We start from the raw sequence: 22541 nt of genomic DNA, 5'->3' as shown, positions 1-22541 counted from the left end.
GGGGTGGGGCTCTGACTGACGGTTGGATGGAACCCGCACCTGGCAGTCATTAGCGGATCCTGATCCGGGGCCTGCTTTCTAGACTGGGATGCGTCGCCTCCCTTACTGCACTGCACATAGCAGTGAGCTGCGGGCTCAGGCTCCCCTGGCACAAGATCAAAGGAGAGGAGCATCTGGCTCTATTGTTCCAGGGCTGGAATAGGCACCCCAAAACCAGTAGCTTTAATATCTCAGTATGCAGACCTTCAAAGCCAGAGGCAACTGACGCCCCAGACTCCGAGCACAGTCTACATTCAAAAAGAAACATACATTGCTCTTCCTCTTTTTTTTTTTTAACAGAATAATAACTTGACACAAATCCAAGCAGTTAAGAAGATAGGAAAAGGAACCCAATTTAGGAGGGTTTTAGTAGGCTAAAAACAGATGTGGCAAACCATTTCAGGATATTCTGGGAGAAGAAATGGGGAGGGAGGGATTTGAAATGGTTCCATCCGCCTCTTCTGGGCCCGCCCAGCCAGGTGCTTCTGCACAGGAGAAGCTCTGCCCACAAACATGTTCGGGAAGGAAGCAACCCCCGGGCTTCCTTTTTCCTAATTATATCTCATCTGCGGCATCCTGGCGGCACGGAGTTAGCACCACGCAGAGAGGTTTGGATACGACTGCCTTTCTACCCCGACTGCCTTTCTACCCCGACTGCCTTTCTACCCCGCTCCCTGGCTTGGCTCAGAGAGCAGTCGCACCTGTCTCCCACAGCCCCAACTGAAGTCACAGGCCCCTGAGAACAGGGGACCTTATGGTGCTTCCTGCTGCCAACACGTGGGGGCGCCGGGCTGCCTCCGGTGGCAGGTGACCTCTGGGCTGAGTACGTGAGGCAGGGCCACGTTTCCCGTGGAACTAAACTTGCCCAGGGAAATTGAAAAAAAAAGGGAAACAGCCTTTGATGAATTTCAGGAATATTTGGTTTCCATAACCCCAATGCCTTGAAACCCCCCACCCCCACCCCTGCCTACTGAAAACTAGAGCGGGGAGTGGAAGTTGTGGTGCAGAAAGGATTTGAGTCTAAAGTGGGTGAATCATACACTGTGTCCTACTTCGATTATCTCTAAATAAGATTCCTTTAGGTAAGCTACATCTAGTTAACATAATAAAGGTGTATGTTTTATTCTCTTATATTCTCCAGAGCAATAAGTGGGTTGTTGAATTGTATATTTATTCCATCAAAAATTATTTAAAATTGCACCTATACCCATTCTTTGTGCTTTCATATTTATCCAATACCATCTGCTTGCATAAGTGAGGTTCACCAAAAGGTAAAAGTAAGTCCCCCAATATAGAGATTGGAGCACATTCCAGAATAAATATCCTTGTTAATTAGCATTATGAAGGTAATTGACTATTCTGGAATTGAAATTAGGGTTACTGTCAATTAGACATCTTCTGAAATATGTGTGATCAGATTCCCTTTACATCTAGGAACTAGAGGAATTTCGGTTCTTTTCTATTTGGAATATTTTGAGACCTGGCATGGATATCCATGATGTAAATTCTTACTTTATGGCTAAGCTGTAAGAGTTATATTTATGCTTGTAAAATCACAGATAATATTCCTGTGGGGAAAAATCCCAAAGGAGATTGAAAATTGAATGAGTTCAGGTCATTTTGGTCTTGCACTCAACTCCACTGTATCTCCAACTCCTGACTTGTCTGGCTTCCTCTTGTCAAACAAAGGTAATAAGACTTACCTGGGGCCATGATGCATCTGCTGCCAGAAAGCATCATACAGAAACTGCTAAGCTCCTGAACTGCTAAGCTCCACATGCCACCCTGGAAACATTGGTGTGCCAAGGGGCTTGGCATCCTGAAACATCATCTCAGCCCTTTGTGAACATTCCCAGTCTGGAATTTTCCTTCCTATTCTGACTCTACATAAGATCCACACTTTATGGCCCTCCCTGGTGGCACAGCGGGTTAAAGCACAGCACTAAGAGTCTAAAGCCACTTCAGCATGAGTTAGATCCCCACTCCAGAGGTGACCCACATGGCGTGGCAGACCTCTCCTGACTCGCCCACTGCTCCCCTCAGCAATATACCTTGTCAGTCTGCCTGTTCTGCTCGCTACTCTGTCTCTGGTGAATCCCCTCACTGCGTGCCTCTGCACCTCTGGCCCATACCCCAGTTCTATATGCATTAATAAATAAATCTTAAAAAAAAATCCACACTTTATCCCATGGGACCCTGTGATCCTGTGGTCCGACACTGATCCCATGAAATGCAAGTCAACCTGTGTCCACTGTATTCAGCGTGTGCAAAACACACTGCCGGGGTTACAGGGCTACAGAAATGAGCTGGCAGGTAATAAGCAGGTATAAGCCTTGTAAGAAGGATGCCATACTAGTGGGGTAAGTATATGTATTATCAGAGGATCAAAAAGAGTGAGCATTCATAGGTAGGAAAGACTTTGAAGACAAATGGCATTTGAACACACTGGGCTCGAGATACTAACCTTACCTCACAGTGGAAAACCTCACAGTGGAAAATTCAACTATCATTTATAATCAGGCCTACATATCCATGGGTCCATGAATCAGGAACCCATGGATAGAAAAAAAGTTCAAATAAGTAAACCTGCATAGTTTAAACCTGTGTTGTTCAAGGATCAACTGCACTTTGAAGAACAGGTGAAACTTTCAGCTGGGGAGGTGTGAGAAGGAGGAGAATATTCTAAATAGAAAGGATGGCATGAGTAGGCATTGAGCCCACAAGGCTTGTTTAGAGATGAGGCAAACCACTTGTCTTTCAGCATAGAATATGCATGCATAGAAAGGAAAGCTGCAAAAGATAGGCTGGAATGCTAGTTCTGAGCAAATGATGAAAGGTCCTTCTGTGCCAGGCCGAATTTAATTTCTATTTAATTTACTGGTAGTAGTTGGAAATAGGGGCTCCTTGAGCAGAGCAAGTAAATGCCATCAAGGTGACCATTTGGGAGGGTTTTTCTGGGATCGCTGTGTATAGCATGTCTATGCAGGAAGGTACCAGAGTCTGAACTAAGACTGGCAGAGGAAATAAAATTTAGAAAACAATTTGAGATATTTTTAACACCTCTTAGACTTGGCAGTTGGTTGAGTTGTAAAGAGGGATCACCAGGTTTTGTGCCTGAGTGGTGAGAAGTGGTAACATCAGTAACGTAGACAGGAGGACAGCAATAGAGGTGGGACAAAAAGTTCCCTTTTAAATGTATTGCAGTTGATGTTAAACATGGGGCTTCCACATCACCCAGCAATCCCACTCCTAGGTATCTACCCAAAAGACACAAAACACTGATTCAGAAAGACACCTGCACCCCCATGTTTATGGCTGCTTTATTTGCAATTGGAAAGACATGGAAACAACCCAAATGCCCAAAAGTAGATGATAAAAAGATGTGGCACATAAACACAATAGAATATTACTCAGCAACATGGATGGCGCTGGAAGGGATCATGCTTAGTGAAATAAGCCAGAAAGAAAAGGGAAAATAGCGAATGGTTTCACTCAAAGCAGGAGTGTAAAGGACCAGGCGAGAAAATAATAATAATAATGAACAGCTATATACCAGAGACATTTTATGGAGGTGGAATGGGGAATGGGATCAAAAATGGGGTGGGGAGGTGGCTAGAGACATGCACAGGACTATGGTGATGGCACAAGGGTGATTTGGTGTTGGGAAGCCCACGGGGATTGCAACTGAGATGGAAAAAGGCACAAATGATGTAAAAATAAACTATTATATTATTTTTAAAAAGTATTGCAGTTGAGTTGCTAGTGGGCCCTCCAAGGGAAATCCCTCCAAAGGAAGTTAGAGAATTAATTCAGCACTTGGAGAAATGGGGGCCAGAGTCACTGAATTGTGTCCCTGGAGGAGCAGCAAAAGCAGTGAGTGGAATTCATGAAGTGAATTCATAAAAGCTCATGGAATTTAGAAAGCACAGAAAAGGCTAAGGATAGAGCCCCAGAAACAGCTACCTACCCCTGCCAGCCTCCTCTGTGCTTCCTTCACCCCAAGTTTTTTTGTTGCTCCTCAGGAAGAGCTACAGGACAAAAAGTTAAGTTTGCTCAGAGAGCCAAGGCTAACAGATTTCATTCACCTAAGTAGCTATTGGGACAGAGCCATTAGGTAGTAGGGAAAGACTATATTTTACTAAATTGAGTGTATTGAATTTACTTAAAACGGACCTCTGACTTGGAAACACCACAGAGCTCCTTCCTTTTTTGGAAAAATTCTCTGATCTTTAGTGTCAGCTCTCATCTTTCCTGTTCACTCCTCAAAAAAGTTCAATTTCTAGAACCAGAAGGAATTTAAAATTCAGAAGAGCTAAACTATTGCAAACTACCTTTTATAGTTTCTTTTTCAGGCTATTCCCTGAGTCAAGATAAACAGGAAATGAATGGTGACAGTAACTGGGTATTTGCAGTATAAATAAAATTTGTTAACTTTAGACCATTTCATAAGCTTTACTCCTCCCATAACTCACATTTTGTTTTATTCTGGGGGAAACAAAAAGTATAGGTGCACTAAAATAAATAAATAAAATATAAACCTTGCTCTGGAGGGTACAGCTTAACTTTATCCTATAAATCATACTATGCTCCATCATAGGGGACTACAAAAACAAAAATCCTAAATCCTTCATTTCCTTTGTGTTTTCTAAAGGTCAAATGTTGCAAATACTGGCCAGATGACACAGAGATATATAAAGATATTAAAGTCACCCTAATAGAAACAGAACTATTGGCAGAATATGTTATAAGAACATTCGCAGTTGAAAAGGTAAGTTTCCATTCCTAACTTCACAACTATAGTCAGACATTGATTGGTACTAGTCTCATTAACGTATCTGAGATCATTTCTGTGGTCACACCTGAATGCAGGTAGGCTTTATCTGCTGATTTCTCTAGATTGCATCTTGCCCTCTGACTCTATAATAGCCAGTTTCATCTTTGAAGCAAATCATTCCCATCTGATAAGAGTTGACTTTTTACAGCTAAGCTAAAAGATAATGCCTATCTGTCTGTTCCTCCTTCTTTCTAATGTGGTTGGTATTGTTCAATCCATCTCTCTCTCTGCTCACGATTTGAGAAATGTCCTCCATGTTGTGTCCATGTGGGTTTCCCAGGGGTGAGTCAGTGTCAGTGTGAGACGCAGGTCCTGACTCCCCTTGGAATCCCCGTTTCTCCTTGAGACTTTTCAGGCCTGTGGCTTCCTTAAGACACACTGGTGGATTTTCCAGGTAGCAGAGCCCTGCTTGGAACATGGGTGACTGATCGACATTAGACATGAACACCCTTGCATGAACCAGTGCTTCCTCTCATACTCGCTCCCATACTGGCCTGAGCCTTGTGTAGTTGCTGGTGTTGGCTCCATGAATGCTGTGTTTGGCTCTATCCTGCCTCATTCCATATGCATGGATGGGGCTCCTCTCTGGGAAGCACTGTAGGCATAACAGGGAATTTCCTTATTCCCCCTCTTTCTGCTCACATAGGGAGGGGCCGGAAGTGAAGCAAACTGCAGTCCATCCAGAGAAGTATCACAGGTAGGCTGTGGGGAAAAGTGGAGGTGATGTGACTGAGAAAAGCTCTGCCTTCCAAACGTCACCTTGCCTTTGAGGAATGGGACATAGGATTTTGTCCCTGAAGCCCACACATTTTCCTGATGAGCTGATTCTCCATGACTGCACCTTGCACAGCACTCATTTTGTCTTAAATGTGTTCATTGAAAACTTGGGCTCGCTTAACAACAGTAGGTCCCCTGGGAGGACTTGGATTACAAGCGAACTGCCAGGCAATTGGGTCCTGGCCTTCAACTGTACTCTCTGCTCTCATGGCATCTAAATGCACTTTCTGAATTAGCAAGACCACCTTCAGAAAGGAAGGCAGCTGCAGCCTGCTGATTGGCTAATTTACTCTGATATTTGAACTACCTATCCTGGTTTTCAAATCCATATTTGTTATAGAATCACAAGGCTGAAAAGACTGTAGTTTATTTTAATCTGTTTCTCACACTACTTAACATTTTTTTTCCTTGGCCTGGCTTTTTTAATAAGCAGGCAGGAGGCTTGGAGACTTCAAAGAATGTAGAGTTCTGGTTGACTCAATTCTTCAAGTTCTGAACCTTATACTTTGATGTCTGGGGTTTTTTTGTTTTTGTTGGTTTTTTTTTTTTTTCGTTCGTTCTTTCTTAGACAGAGTTGGAAAAAAACATGCACGGAAGGTTTTCTATGGCTCTTGGCAAGAGTGCTCATGAATAACTGCATTAAAACAGATAGTGATAAAAGATCCTCAATATTTTTCATTTTAAAAAATCATCCAAAACCCATCACTTAAACATGGAGTCTTTGAACAATAGCCAGCTCTCTAATAAGCTGAAAATGCATCTCTGTTGCTAAAGGAAGGGTTTGTTTGCTTCTTTGCTCTTTTTTTAACCTTTTATTGTACTCTCCTAACTTCCCAGCTGCACAGAAATGTTTCTGAAATACCCAGTTATTTTAGTCATCAGACAACCAGCAAAAAGGTAGTGGAAAGAAGGATGAAGAGCTTATTAAGGCATTTGGGGAAGTCAAAAATGACACATTAGTGATTTTCTAACAGGGCAATTGGAATCTTTAAGGAAAACAAATCATTAGTACTAGGAGTAGTGAAGCACTTCTTGTAGGTTTTAAACTTTCTCATTAGAATGGAAAGAGGAAAACAGTCAAGCATATACTTTGAGAGTCCTACCATTCTGTTCTATTTTGAGAATATGCCTCATCAAGGGACCAAAAGGTGAAAAATGGTTTTGGGCTGAATTCTACAAAACAGACATGCTGCAGTTTGAAACTGTTCAATCCCTGTCTTGCATAAGATTGTCACCTTTCCTTTACCATCTGATGACTAAAACTAAGCAGATTTAAAATAACATATAATGCCCATGTGTCAGAAGGAAACAGCTCAAAAATCTCCTGGATCCAGACTGTGTGGTGAATCTCTCCTGCCAGTTGGTGCAAGAACTAACAATGATAGTTAGAATTAATGATGGCTAACCGTGGCCACCTATTTCTCTCTGCCCCAGAGATGCCTGGAGCTTAGAGAAAGCTATGGGATACAGTCCTGCTATCTCAAAGTTAGAGCATATACTTAATCATTCATTCATTCATTTGTTCCCCAAATTTTTATTAACCATGCAATTTGAGCTAGGTACTGTTGTAGGTCTTGCATTCAGCTTTTCCATTACTTTGCATGGGAAAATAAAGTGAATATCATATTTTTACATATTAATACTTGTAAAAATTAAAAATGAAGGGAAAAATAACTGATACCAAGTTGGCAGTATTTAGGCCATGATGACTAATCACATCTATGGTTTTTCCCCAGAATGCCTTACAAGAAAACACTGCTGTGACAATGAACAAGAATGAGAGTTATCCGAAAGCAATTCTCTTTGCTAATCTTGTCAATAGAGAACATACTAGACACTAGAGGTTTATTTTGGGAAAAGGTTTTCTATATCCCAGAAGTGACATTTGCTTTGCTCAGAAAATGCACCCAGGAGAGATCAGTTGGGGGCCCTTTTCACGAGTTTGGGACTTTGGGATATTGGAGCTGAAAGAAAAGCTCTCACAAAAAGAAAAATATATATATAGGTGGGAGAAACAACACGGCTTTTGTCCTCTTTGGGACAGATAAGGATTCATTCCCGCATCCCCACTGCATGAATGCTTACCATCAAATTGGGATGACCAGGGCCTCAGTTGCTATACAGAAATCCAGGGAGCTCTCTAAGGGGATGGAGCACCCTTAGACTCACCCATCTGCCTTCTGATTGATGAAGACTTTGGGACTGGCCAGCTGTTACCATGGTTTCAGTGATAAGTAATCTAAGCCCCTTACCCAGTGACGCTCCTCTGAGCTTACAGAGCATATTTAGCAGATGACAGTTTTGATTTTCCTTTGTGAATTCCTGACCACTTACTTTCTTAATAATTCAACTCCGTTAAATAATAGGATTTTCAAAGAGAAATAAAGCTTCAGTATTTGTGGGCTATTAAACCTAAGGCATGTATTTACATACTGAGAACAAAGGGGTCCAATCTGCTAGTCGCTCAAAGCACTTAGCAATTCTGAATTTCTTCTTTGCTCACTGTATGTGAACAATGACTGATGATGAATGTGGCAAGGTTAGTGGGTGTTCAGTGTTGAACTGTAATAAAATTAAACCCCAGGCCCAGTGCAGAGATGATTTTTAGTAAATGGTCATCAGATGAGAAAGGGATGAAGCCAAATCTTGTGCCAAATTTACATCCAGTCTTAATTCTGAAAACAACTTTGTTTCCAAAACAGACTTTCACTTTAAATATAGTTTTTGTACACAGATGCATAGTCAGAAAAAATATTCTTAAAACAGGGTAAATTTCAAACAACACAACAGAATCTTACAGTCTCTATTTCTGCCTCCCCTTTAAGTCAGAACAAGTCAACCTCCTTCATCACTTGACTGACTGAACATAGCATTCCAGAAAAACTGATTTCCACATTTATATTTTAGTTGCTTGTGTGGCTGTTTTCCACATGCCACTGTGACTGCCCCTTGAGGACGGGACACTGACTCCAGGTCTCTGTGGCCTGGTGCTGAGTCAAGTCCTGGAGCATTGAGCACCTCAGATTGCTGATGACCAGAGGGAATGTTTCCCTAATCGGGGGAGGGGAAATAGCCTTACAAACTGGAGTTGCAAATAAAAATTAGTCTGGGACCCATGTACTAGAAAATAACACTCATCCCTCCCCCACAATACTCTCTGTGTGTCCTCACACTCACTGCCTGAGCAGGCGGGTCAGAGCTACCAGGATAAAGAAGAAACAGAACAAGGGCCCGGCATTCCAACAGCTGGTCTAGAGAATGGAGATGCCCTTGAATTCCTCAAGGCCCTGTTCTCTGCTTCTTCCTCTGTGGACTCACACCTCACCACAGGTGTCACCATAGACACCATGGGGTCTAGTGAAACACAAGCTGGGAACAGTCTACTTTTTATGAAGGAAATAAAGCAATCCAGCCATTTGCTAGACTAGCACCTGCCAACAAGCATTCCCAACATCACCTCCCCTTTCATCCCTACAAACATCTCCTACCTGTGATAAGGCTTTCAAACTGTGTGTTAAATCTAAGAATGACCTTGTTTCCATGAATTCATTGCCTTCTCTAGTCCTAAGCTTGCTAACTGCTAGTGGATACTGGTGCTCTCTCAGTTGCTCATAATTTATGTTCCTTTGTTCTCTTCCCGTATCCTGCTGACCAACTAATGACAGAGAGGTGTTCACGAAATCCGAGAGATCAGACAATTCCATTTCACTGGCTGGCCGGATCACGGGGTCCCCTACCATGCCACGGGGCTGCTGGGATTCGTCCGGCAGGTCAAATCCAAAAGTCCACCTAACGCAGGCCCCTTGGTGGTGCACTGCAGGTAAGCAGAGTGCCCGGCAGCTCCCGAAGGAAACACAGTAGGCAATAGCTATCTCCTTTGAGGTGATAAAAATGTTTTTGAAACTTTGTAGAGGTGATTGTTGCATAACATTGGGAAGGTTTATTCAATGCCACTGAATTATGTGCCTTAAGCTGAGAGGATTCACCAGAGACAGAGTGGGGAGCAGAACAGGCAGATCGGCAAAGTATACTGCTGAGGGGAGCAGTGGGCGGGTCAGGAGAGGTCTGCTGCACCATGTGCGTCACCTCCGGGCAGGGTTTGAACTCCTGCTGAAGTGGCTTTAGCTTCTTTCTTAGTGCTGTGCTTTAACTTGCTGCATTACCAGGGAGGGCCTGATGTAGGGTTTTTTAATGATGTGTGATTTCATCATAAAAAAATAATCGAAATAGAAGAAGCAGGTGCACTAGTTTCTTTTCCTGTGCTCATAGTCTTCTCTTTCCAGTGCTGGTGCAGGGAGGACCGGCTGCTTCATCGTCATCGACATCATGCTGGACATGGCGGAAAGGGAAGGGGTGGTGGACATCTACAACTGCGTCAGGGAGCTGCGGTCCAGGAGAGTGAACATGGTGCAGACAGAGGTACTGGTCCCGTCAGGCCTCAGCTCGCTCAGTGCCTCTCCCGCACCCCTCTTCCCAATGCTAAGAGGAAGTGCCCTAGAAAAAAACTCACTAGACAATACAAGGATATGCCTGCCAGTCCCTCCCCTCTACTGCTCTCCTGTCTTCTTTCCTTCTAGAAGCAAACAGAAATCCAGGAGTCTTCCAGGTAACAGAATTTGCAGCCAAGAGCCTAGATCTGCCCATGTTTCTGTGTCAAGGGACCCAGTAGAGTCTCTGCACTAAGCATTCAGAGTTCCAATACCATTTCTTTTTATTATGTTTTTAAACTAACTGGTAACCAGAGCAAGACCACCCCTGAAAAAAGCCAAGCATTTGCCAAGTGGGTCAGGGTAAACTCTACACTTTGTTCTCCTCCTACTGTCCTTAAAAATTCTGCCCAATGACCTGGCATCATGGATATTTGCCCATTTTAGAGAAGTACTCTGTGCCAACTTGTACTTCTATAAATTAGAATTCAAAATGTGTCAGGAATTTAAATTTTTGAGAAAAAAAAGTAATATATCCTGCTCCTAGGAAGTGCCTATTTTCACTAAAAATATTAAGTAAGCATTATATGCACTACCTAGAAAATGATTCATGAAGTAGAGGGAGGAAGAAACAAGAACCCCTTGCATTTTTATTGTGCATTAACATTTACATAAGCCATTAGGAAACCTAATTTCATTTTTTTTAACCAACATACAGAACAATAGCAGAAACTGTAAATGCTACTTTCATCGTCTTTTTTCTTTAGGATAGGGGTTTGTTTTAAAGATAAGAATGATCTAATGTTCTTTTAATGTGCTCTACAATTGATCAAATGTTGCCACATCCACTTGGTGTTGCTTACATAGGAATGAGCTGTTCTGGAGAACAAGAGTTCTAGTTATTTATAGAAATTAGAGTAAAAAGTAATGAGACTTCTTTGTGGCTCATGTAATTAAAAATCAGTAATAAATACGGTAAAACTTTACTAATTAATTGTAGGGCAAGTCAGTGCCAACTCAGAGCTAGAGGATCCTTTTTTAAACTGTAGACTTATAGCTTATAGTAGACTATGCAGCGATCTCTGGACACATTTCATAATGATCACATTAATTAATGTTTCAAAACAAGTACTAAGTGCTCAGAATTGCTTATTTTCATAATTAGGTCAAGTTTCCCTGGACCTTCTTTGCACTATTAATTTGGTTAGCAAGTTCTATTTTCATTATAGATAGACAAGAGCCTGAGCATTTCCTCATCTGAAATATGGAGCTCCAAATCCATGAATCAGAGTTACAGAATTATTTTAGCCATGGCTATTTTCCATTACTGTGCTTGTCTGATACCAGCATTTGATTGGTTTTCATCAATCTGTATAATACTTCTGTGTTGAGCACCTATTTGTCTCTTCTTCCTGTGATTCTTCACACTTGACCAGTCAGTAGTGTTCAGCCACCCCTTGTAGGGAACAGGTGACTGATACTGGAGTAGTCCCGCCTCCAGAGTAGGGGAACCACTGTCCGGGTAGACCATGATCTCTTTTGGCCATGGACTGCTTATCTTCCCTTTTTCTCTAGCCTCTCCAGTCACCACGGTTTCTCTGTCACTCACTAATCCCCCTCTTTTATCAGGAGCAATATGTGTTTATCCATGATGCCATCCTGGAAGCCTGTCTTTGTGGAGACACCTCTGTCCCTGCTTCACAAGTGAGGTCTCTGTATTATGACATGAACAAACTAGATCCACAGACAAATTCGAGCCAGATTAAAGAGGAATTCCGGGTAAGTTATGTCATGCTGAAGGGCAAGACAACCCTTAAAGTCGGTGACTTTGCTCTCTAAGGAATACCTCCAAGTCACCTCTTGGACACTAGAGCTCACACAGGTTTCTCAACCTCAGCACACTCAAAATTTGGGCTGAAAAATCCTTTGCTGAGGGTACAGTCCTGTAAGATTTTGAGCAGCATCCCTGGCTTCTACCCATTGGGTGCCAGGAGACTTCCACAACACCAGCAGTGACACCATACTTGTGTAGAGACATTGCCAGGGACCCTTGGGGGTAAGATGAGCTGGTTAAGAACCACCGGGCTAGCCCAGCCATTTCCTCCCCTTGACAGCAGACTAGGTGACCCCTTGATTTCACATGGCTGAGGCCAAACCAACAAGGGTGATTCCAGAACCCTGCTTGGCAAGTTCATGGCATCCTGATAGCCTGATCCATGTAAATGTACCTCACTCTAGGCCACACTCCGCCCAGCCTCTTCCTTCCAGGTGTCCAGTGAGTAAGCCCTGGTTGGACTCCTTGGTATTTAACACTATGGTTCCACAATGGCCCTTGTTGACAGCCATTTCTGTGGCTAAAATCCCACAAAAGGAAGAGAATAATTTTAACAGTGGGAACCATATTGCAGTCACTGTAGGGACCAGAGTGCCCCGAAGTCTGAACATGAGACAGTGCTCACAGGCACCCTCCGTTCTGTGTTTCTGTCTTCCTTCACGTAGACCCTGAACATGGTGACGCCAACTCTGCGCGTGGAAGACTGCAGCATCGCGCTCCTGCCGCGTAACCACGAGAAAAACCGGTGCATGGACATCCTGCCCCCAGACCGCTGCCTGCCCTTCCTCATCACCATTGACGGGGAGAGCAGCAACTACATCAATGCCGCCCTCATGGACGTAAGTTCACATCCCTTCCCTCAAAGACAACAGGAAGCCTTTCCCCAGGGAGAACATGGGGGAAGGTAGTGGAGCATGGCCTGTTCTTCTCCTTCAACTCATCTGCCTTTGTTTCTTTCTTTTTTCTTTTCTTTTTTTTTTTTTGAAATACAAACTATATTTTCAACAAAGCATGCTTCGGTTTTCACAGATGTTTTTGTGTCAGAGCCAACATCCTTGGTCTCTTGGAGGCTAGTGACCTGGAAGTATTGATAAACGAAACATGTCCTGGTTACTCTCTGAGCACTTAGATTTTTAACCTGCTGGCCAGAGAGCAAGAGACAGCTATTAAGTCACTAAGGCAGTGAAGTGGGATTATATGGTTTGCAGCATTATTTTAGTTTCCTTTCCTCCTAATTTAGGCAGTAATTAACATAGGGGGGAAAATTGCCTGTCAGTACAGATAGTACACAACTCATTACCTCCTGTCAGTCTATTTACTTCTAGCTGAATGAGCATTTGCAATTCAATTGACGGGAAAAGTGAATGGGCATTTTCAGTGCTAATATGGAAATATTAATTCTATTGTGGTGATATCAGTGGAAAAGCTTCTTAAATGTGTTTGAAGCTCTCCAGAGCTGTAAGAAGCACATGTGTCTTCTTATGGCAGGAATAAGCAATGCCTTTACAGTGCACATGATAAGTGAACAGATGGTAAGAGCAGCAGACTTGTTTTACATAGACATATATTTTTCAAGTAAAGTTTTCTTCATTAAAATAATTATGTAAAAAAATAATAATAATAATTATGTATGTGATCATTATTACCTTTCTACCAGAAACAGGAGAAAAATAGTAAGAGACACTGAGTTTTCTTGGTATCAAAGTAATATCGTTTTGTTATGATTCTGTAGGTAAACTTGTATTTAGTCTACTCTGCCTTTGACAACAGTGATGGATTCAACAATTGTTAAAAATATGGAGCATTATATGTCACAAGTTTCCACCAACTAATTTTGCTCTCTCACTTTACATTTTCCTGGATACATTTGGATCTTTTTTGTTTTGTTTGCTTTTGCAGAGCTATAAACAGCCTTCAGCTTTTATAGTCACCCAGCATCCTTTGCCAAACACTGTCAAAGACTTCTGGAGACTGGTCCTCGACTACCACTGCACGTCTGTGGTCATGCTCAACGATGTGGATCCTGCCCAGGTAAGGCGCGCTGGAGTATCACAGTGGCAGCTCGTGCCCAGCATCAGACCTGCATTTGCTGTGTTTGCACGTTATAAACTACAGGACTCAGTGCCAAGTCACAAATGCCAGGCCAGGGCTGAGAACTGGAGATGCTGAAACACCACTATTTAAAGTCAAGTGGAATTAGTGATTAGGGCAAAGGACAAGATAAAATCATAGACAGTGAAGGTGTCAGGGCAAGACTGGAGCAGAAACTGGTCTGTTCCCAAAGGGTCAGAAAACTGCAGAGAGGTTGATGACAGACAATGGACAGAGACAGAGCTGAACAGAATGCAAATTTGCAGAGTGGAAGCAGAGCAAGCAAGCCAGAGAGCTGTGATGAAAGGACATTCACGTCTCATGTGACTCCTGGCCTCTTCTGGAAGCATATGTATGCTTCCTGCTCGCTCACCTGTCGCCTGAGCTCTCAGTGGTAGGGTGAAAAGGAAAAAACCAACTAGCAATTTAAAGGGACAGTAATAAATTTTGTCAACTCTGTGGTAAAGATATTAAAAAAAATAAAACTTGAGACTTAAAGACAATAGAAGTGCAGGATGATAAATGGGCTTTTACATAGCTCCTCTCCTTAAACAGAGAGAAGGAATTAGACAGTGATGAGTCGCTGTTAGTAACGAAGTTAGAGACATTTTCTTCAAGGGACTTTTCAGGCAAGTAGTCACAAAGTGGCCTTTAGGAGCCGAATGTACTACTTTAGGGTACTCCTAGACAGAGGGCATTATGGGAAATTTGACCTTAGTATGTTTTAAAAGCAAACTTTTCTGGAACTGAATTACTTTTCTAGTAGAGACAATTTATTTAGAAAGAAAAGAGGTCTGAAACATTAGCAACCAAACTGGACAAAAATTTTTCTCCCAAAATCATCCTGCCATAAATCCCATGGACATTCACTTCATTTCCATAATGTTCTTAATTACTTTTGCAGTACTACATTATATTATTAAGGTTCTAGCCTGAAAGCTAGTTAATGAAATAGTAATGATATTCCTTGTTTTCATCAAGTCCTTTTCTTTTCTTTTTTTTTTTTCTTAAGAGCTTAAATATTTTAGAAGCCCTCCCCATTGATTTTTTTCTAGAGTATAGATTGTAGCCATTTATAAAGACAAGCAGACATCAGAGTTCAGGGAGCTTCAACAGCAGATTTGAAATAGAACCATAGATCCTGATTTTTATACTTATGAAGCCGCTGGTTAAATTTCACTAATTCAGAAGTGAATTAGTCATAGTCACAGTATAGTCATACTTAGTCATAGACAGTATAGGTTAAGGAGTGTGTTCTGTCTTTAGAATCAGTTTTTATTTCTAAATGTGTATCCTGACATGCAGTGATAAATGTTTTTGTTCTGATTAGTGAACCAGAGGTCATTGATTTGGGGATGTTCTTTGTGAGCAACGATGTTCAAATGCTAAAGCTGCATTATAAACCCAAACAGTCTGGTTTCAGACTAAGCTTGGCTGATCAGTAGGAGAGACAGAGATTCCAATTCCATTTGCAAACAGCTGATTTTCAGAGTGAAAGAAAGGAGGCTTCTGGGATTCAGTCTTTGGGAGAGCACTAAACTTAAAGGCTTTGCATTTATACAAGAACAGCTCTCAACTATTTTAAGTATTTATAGGTCCAGTTCATGGATGTGTTATGCACCATTTAAGCCATTTTCTACATGGCTTACTTGGGTAGACTGCAGAATGCAGCATGCCGAGAGCCAAGTGCTGGCCAGGCCACTCATATTTCTCTGATGTAAGTGGCAAGCTTTAGATCAGGTCTTGAACCTACATAGCAAGCAGAAAGCCAAGTTAGCTCGGTTAGGAGAAAAATGGACAGAACAGTTCAAATGTGCATGTTAGGGCTTTTATTATCATCTAGGCATCCCATTGTAGTGCCTATTAATTTTAACAGCAGGTAAAATTTAACACTTGGGTATAAAAAAAAAAAAACACTAAACACTAGCATGTGATTTTCACAAAGCAGTTTTTTGACAAGGGAGTTTTATAATTTGTTACCAGGAAATGTTGGTAAGGAAAGAAAAATGTTATGGAAGCATTATTTAAAAATAAATAAATGTAATGTCTAAAATATTATAGATTTAACTAACATGAAAAGCACCCATAGTTGTCCTGTTAGTCTTGATCATAAAGTAGAAAGCTTTAACTTCTTTGGCAGGCTGCTCAAAATTCTAAACTGCTTTCTAAATCTAAATTGTCCTCAACTGGTCAAGCCCTGGCTGACCAGTAATAGGAGAAACAGCAGAGATTGCAGTTTCATTTCATTGAAATTGATAGCTATCTAGCAATCTTGTTTATAAATCAAATTTTGCAACTCTTGGCCAATGAGGTTTTAGATCCTTTGGAAAATAAAAGTCATAAAAAGAAAGGCAGGGAGTTTGGGAGGGAGGAATTCAACCAGTGGGTAAAGCCATTTTAAAATGAGGAAACATGTTTTTCATCTGCTGTTGACCCTGTAGAAACCAGTTATAAAATAATGAAGTATTTGCATCTTGTCTCATCACAAGATACTTGTCCCTCAGGTGAAAAGTTAAATGCCATGCCCTTGTCTCAGTGTATATTTTGTGTTCCTTAGTCATAGATTAGTGATCCAGCTACTTCACTGCCAGGACTGGATTTCGTTGCTTGTCCCCAAAGAACAAAAAAGCACTAATTCAAAAGAAAACCTGCAACACTATGTTTATTGCAGCTCTACTTACAATATAGCCAAGATATAGAAACAATCCAAATTTCCCAAAACGGATGAATAGATCAAGAAGCTCTGGTATATACACAGTGGAATACTACTCCATGATCAAAAAAGATAAACTCATACCATTTGCAGCAACATGGATGGAGCTAGAAATGATTATGTTAAGCAAAAATAAGTCAAAGGGGGAAAGGTAAATGCCAGATGGTTTCACTTGTATGTGGAATATAAAGAAACCAAACAAAGTGTCAGACGAAAACAAACCTTGAAAGCTGAGACAGGAGGGGGAAAGGAGGAAGGAGGGTGAAAACTGGGGAGAAGAGCTCATGGCACTATGGTGGAGCACTATGGGTAATTGGGTGGTACCATGACCACACCTGAGGGAAGAAATCATATGTTGTCCAAAAATTAACATTGATGTTAGAAAAAAATGCTTCATAGTAGTAAAAAACTGGGGGTGAGAGGTGAGGAGAAACTGGTACAAAAATTGTGACAAAAATATTTGAGTAGCTAATGAGCCAAAATTCGACTTCCTAGCACTGTTTTACTATCCAGAAAATAAACACCGAAACAAACAAAAAAAAAAAGCACAATGAAAAAATGTGATATGTCATTATAAGCAAAAATAAAATAAAAAATAAGTAAATACTATTCCCCAAAAATGTCATTCTATGCCAAGTCCCACGAGTTTCATTCAGACTTCAAATGTCTACAAGGGCATCAGGGCTCCAGATAAGATTTATGAGGAGACATGTTCTTGGGGGTTCTTCTGACCTATTTCCAAGTTTAGTATTTCTGTGGGTTAGGGGCAAACAAATGTACCCCTTTCATAGATCATCATACCCAGGAACACCCCACCATGAGTTGTGTGTCCTGTTTATGTAAAAATTCTTGCTCAGGGTCACCCACCCTAGAGGTGCTAGGAGGAAAACTGAATCTTTAATTAAAGCCACTTCTAGATAAAATTGCAAAACATTTACTCTTAGGACAGCAGGTTTTCTAGATCTGGGAAGGGCCAGGGAGTCAGGGCTTGAATCAGGGCATGATAGTGCAACCCAACTCTGTTATCAGTCTCTTGTCACAAAGAAGCCCTAGTCCCAAAAGTGATTACAAGTTACAGTGTAAGCCCAGAGGGGGAGTTTGAGATTTGTCCATGAACAAGTATGCCTGGCATCCTAACTCTCTTAGCTCAGGGCATCATCCCCAGGGTCTTTTAAGAATTCCTTCAGCATGCAAAAGGAAAAAGAAAATCTTACACTGGGAAGTATTGAATGGCATCGATATGACCTCCTTAAGGCAGAATTGCCCAGAGTTTAAATAAATACTTCCCAAAAAAAAAACAAAAATAAAATCAGTACAAGAAGGACAGGTGATGTTGAGGAATCAGTTAACAAAAAAGATCCTAAAAGGAAAAGAGAGAAAGGAATGAAAATGAAATGCATCAATAGAGCATTGAGAATTACTGAATGTCAGTAATGACCTTATCCAAACTGTTAGGCACAAATTTATTTGTATAATTAACCTTGTGTTCTATATTTCAATTCAGCTGTGTCCACAGTACTGGCCAGAGAATGGAGTACACAGACATGGCCCCATTCAAGTGGAATTTGTTTCGGCTGATTTAGAAGAAGACATTATCAGCAGGATATTCCGGATTTATAATGCAGCCAGAGTAAGAAAATTTGATTTATAATGCACCAACAGTTTATCTTTTGGTTTCATTGTTTTCATTTTCATTGCTTATGAACCCATTCTCTGTCAAGCCACTGTTCTAGGAGTTTGGAATCCACCAGTGAACAAGATCAAGCTCCCTAAACTAATGGAGCTAACATTCTAATGACAGAAGACAAACGAAAAATAATGGTTGGAACAAATATAATAGACACAGTGTATTAGAAAATCATAAATGCTATAGAAAAAAAAACTGAAGAGATACAAAATACCAATGAATAAGAGAGAAATTGAGTCTGTCTTAAATAGCTGTGTCAGGTGAGCAAAGACCTGAGGAAAAGGGGGCGCGGCCCACGGCTCTCTGGAAACAGCCTTATCAGGCCAAAGTAATGACCCTGAGGTGGGGCCTGGCTGCATCCACCTGATGTGGCTGGAGCACAGTGAGCCAAGGTGGGAGTAGCTTGTGGAGTAGTTCAGTTAGAGGCAAAGTAGCCAAGATGGAGGGGGCCATGGGCTGAAGTGGGGGACAGAGGCCATGTAAGGCCTTGCCAACCACGACTAAGATTTGGGCTTTTGCTATGGCGGAAAAAAAAAGAGCCTTTGTAAATAGAATTACATGATATAAGTTACCTTTTAAAATGAGCATTCAACCTCCTGTGTTGAAAACAGACTGTAAGAGGGACCCTTCAGGAGGTCAGGTAAGAAATGGCAACACAGGACAAGCGTCATGGCAGTTGGAGGTAGTGAGGGGTGATATATTCTGACAGCAGAGCCAGTCAGACTGCTGATAAGCTGCATCCAGAGAGTCCAGAGAAGGCGCTCCAGGTTTCAGTCTGGAGAACTAGACTGATAGAATTTACATTACGTTAGAAAAGGCTGTGACCGGACTGTTTGGGAGGGAGGGAAGCAAGTGAAGAAAGGATCAGGAGTCCAGTCTGAAACACACTAGGCTTGAGGTGACACCTAGACCCCCAAGTAGAAAAGAGTAGGCTTTCAGTGCATGAGGGTGAAATGCAGTAGAGAGATCTGAACTGGAAGGGAGAAAGAGCTGACTTACTGGACTGTTTAAAGTTGTGTAATGGAATGAAGTCATGAAGTGCCAGATGGAGAAAAGCACCCACAGACTGAGCTGGGGGCTCCATCAGCAAGAGATCTGGTCAAAGGCAAGGTGAGGGCAAGGGGAAGGTAGATAAGGGAGGAGGACCCATACAGAAAGATGCCAGCGAGTATGGCGTTCCCTATGTCGAATGTCATGGAAGTCAGTCTCAGTGGCTTGGCCATAGTGAGATTTAAACTTCCAGCACTTTATTAAATCCTGCTATTCCAATTAATTTGACAGAAGGTTAAGTATTGCTATCTTAACAAGAGTCCCACCAATAAACAAAGGCCTCTCATACTCCATAGAAACAGAGTAATGCCTATCACCCTGAGTTCACAGATATCTCCAGATTATAATTTATTTTTTTAATTTACCTGTAATTAAAGTAAAGCCAATTTAGTGCTTATTGTATGATGTGGGTGGTGTTCATGTTGTGTGTCTGTGTTCATTTGGCTTTTGTGAACTTATGAACATTCTGCTCCACTTATGTTTGTCTAACCTGCCATTTAAAACACCTGTTTTTTTTATACCAGCTCAAGATTAAATATCATAACTCTTCGGCCTGTAGAGCCTTCCTTCATTATCTGTAGGCAGGCCTCTCCCTTAGGAATGTCCTGCTGTGTTGAAAAGACCAAGCAGCTAGAACTAACCCACTGAACTCCATAAAGGAAATAACGCCTATTTTCTTTCCACACCTTGATTGATCTCTGATTCTCGATAGCCCCAAGATGGATATCGGATGGTGCAGCAATTCCAGTTCCTGGGCTGGCCAATGTACAGGGACACTCCTGTGTCCAAGCGCTCCTTCTTGAAGCTCATTCGCCAAGTGGACAAGTGGCAGGAGGAATACAATGGTGGTGAAGGCCGCACAGTTGTGCACTGCTTGTAAGTACCGAGCTCTGGTCTCAGAGCAACCAGTTCTCTCATGTTTCACTCTTCACGGAGAAGGAAGCAGGTTTGGGCGAGAGGACAGGTTGGTCTGTTCATGGAGGGATTGACTTGCTTTGCTTTGTAGAAAACAAGGAACACATAGTTGGCATTCAGATGGGTGTCACTGCCTTAAAAGTAAGTGCTGACCCTGTGGGTAGGCCCTCTCACCTCCCCCCAAAATAGCTGGGGGGATTCAGTGAGCTCTGAGAGTTATATGTTAGGTTCTCTGGAATTTTTAAGCTGATTACTACACTTTGTAGTTTGAAGGGAGAATTCACCTCACAGACGTCAGCAAATGCTACAAATCAGAGCTCTCTCTTTAAGCTGGTTTACCATCACAGTAATAGGTGATTCTATTGAAAATTATGTCCAGCAGTTTCAAAAGGATTGTCTCTTTTGTGTCAGTGTATGTGGTTTTAGGAGATTTTTTTTTTTCTAACATTTGGTTTGAACCAGCGTCTGGATCCAGAGTCCAGGCCAGCAGGTATAGAAGCTATCCAAAAGGGAGGAAATCTGCCACAAGCTGCAGTCCCCAACCGTGGCTGTGCATTAAGAGTCATTTGGGTGACTTTGGGGCCAACAAAATCATGTCCAAGCCACACCCAAACCCATAAAATTAAGATCTCTGGTGGCTGCTACCCAAACATCAGTGCCTTTTTTAAACTTCTAGACCACTTCATTGTGCAGCCAAGGTTGAGAGCCCCTAGGTAGAGACTTCCACACTGTTCAAAGCACTTTCACCTGCCTGTTCTCATTGGTGATGATATGTAGCTAATCAGCCAGCTGGAATTGGCTTAATGGAACAGGCAATTAAGAGAGTCATGGCAGTTAAGGAAGATGTTGAGAGCATTTGTGCAAACATCACATATAAGCTTATGTCTTCTGTCAGTGGAGTGTCTGTCACTAGAAGCACACAGTGGGGTCTCTCCCAAATTGAAAGGGAAGTAGCTTTTCTCTCTGCCAGAACAAGTCTCATTAAAATGGAAATTTGGTTAAGGTCCTGGCTACCCTCTACTCTGAGCCTCTTCTCACAAAATGCCTCCTCCACCCAAGGTCCCGGGAAGCCTCCTTGGCATACCAGGACTCTGCACTAACTCTCCCCAAAGTAAATCCTGCAGGGTCTCATCCTGCGGGAAGCTGATATTTCCTTGGCAAGAGTCTCAGGAACCTGCTCACGCTTGTCCGAGGTCTCAGTCCTTCATCTTCTGAAACGCTCTTGTTAACCCTTCCCCCCTCACTATCCTCCTCTTCCATCTTATGATCCCAGTTTATTAAAAACACCTTTACCAAGAAAACGCCAACAAGAATTGATTTAAAGTTCACTTCCCCATTATTATAGCTCTAAATCCAGACGTAACCTCTGCTCTGAGTAAGGTCACAGAGTCACCAGCATGAGATGATTCAATCCTGACAAAGAAAACTGAAACTTTAGTGTTTGTTTTTTTATCTGTTAGGTTATTTTTGAGATACTAAAAATAATTTGCAAGTATCTACTGCTGCATCTGGAGATCTCCAGCAGCTGGAACTGAGAGCGTAATGCACGTTAGGTCTTTCAAGGACCAGCACCATAATCCAAATGACTAAGTAACAGTGGGGAAATTGAGGCACCAGGACAGACCTCAGGGGAAGAAAATAGCTGCACCTTATTGACAACTAACACTGCACCCTTCCAAAACCCAGCTGTGGCCTAGAACTAAACAGTGCCAGTCTCACTCCACATGCTTACCTAAAACATCAGGCCATCTTTTAACTGTCATGACAGTGGTGGACGTTGGTGGTTCTGCCTCCTGCCCACTCAGTACCTCTTCCCCTTCTGCTGATGGAAGAACCCGAATTTCTCTTTGGGAACCTTTCACCAGCACCCCCTCCCCCCCATTCACATCTCTTTTCTCTGAATCTCTTGGCATCAGGGTGGACCTAAGATTTGTTCCTGGTGAAGATTTTTATTGTTATTTCGATTATAAATAAAATATATAGGACTGTTTTTCTGCTCTTCTTAAATAAGGGAAATGAATATGCCATCATATTCAGCATGGCATAGCGCCACCTAATGGCTGTGTGTGGGGCATCCCTCGCTGAGACACCCCCTCCAAGTGCTTTGATTGAATGAATGGTTCCCTGACCACATGGACTCAATTAAAGCAAAAAGGAATTTCTTTACACATATC

At 42.0% G+C, this 22541-nt stretch overlaps 1 protein-coding gene across 5 annotated transcripts in view; it reads left to right on the top strand.

Annotated features, from left to right (window-relative positions):
• Nucleotides 1-22541, top strand: part of PTPRM (protein tyrosine phosphatase, receptor type, M) — a 558641-nt gene that overhangs the window by 521608 nt on the left and 14492 nt on the right. For all 5 annotated transcript variants that reach the window (XM_012725901.1, XM_012725900.1, XM_012725902.1 and 2 more), the window contains 8 exons: nt 4691-4807; nt 9316-9470; nt 9934-10069; nt 11707-11856; nt 12577-12750; nt 13811-13942; nt 18220-18345; nt 20165-20328. In XM_012725901.1, coding sequence (XP_012581355.1) covers nt 4691-4807; nt 9316-9470; nt 9934-10069; nt 11707-11856; nt 12577-12750; nt 13811-13942; nt 18220-18345; nt 20165-20328 — 1154 coding nt within the window. The remainder of the gene's footprint in view (nt 1-4690; nt 4808-9315; nt 9471-9933; nt 10070-11706; nt 11857-12576; nt 12751-13810; nt 13943-18219; nt 18346-20164; nt 20329-22541) is intronic.

This window comes from Condylura cristata, unplaced genomic scaffold (assembly GCF_000260355.1).
Source record: "Condylura cristata isolate star-nosed mole 26May11 unplaced genomic scaffold, ConCri1.0 scaffold00016, whole genome shotgun sequence".
Classification (NCBI taxonomy): domain Eukaryota; kingdom Metazoa; phylum Chordata; class Mammalia; order Eulipotyphla; family Talpidae; genus Condylura; species Condylura cristata.
This window is presented reverse-complemented; position numbering and strand designations above follow the sequence as displayed.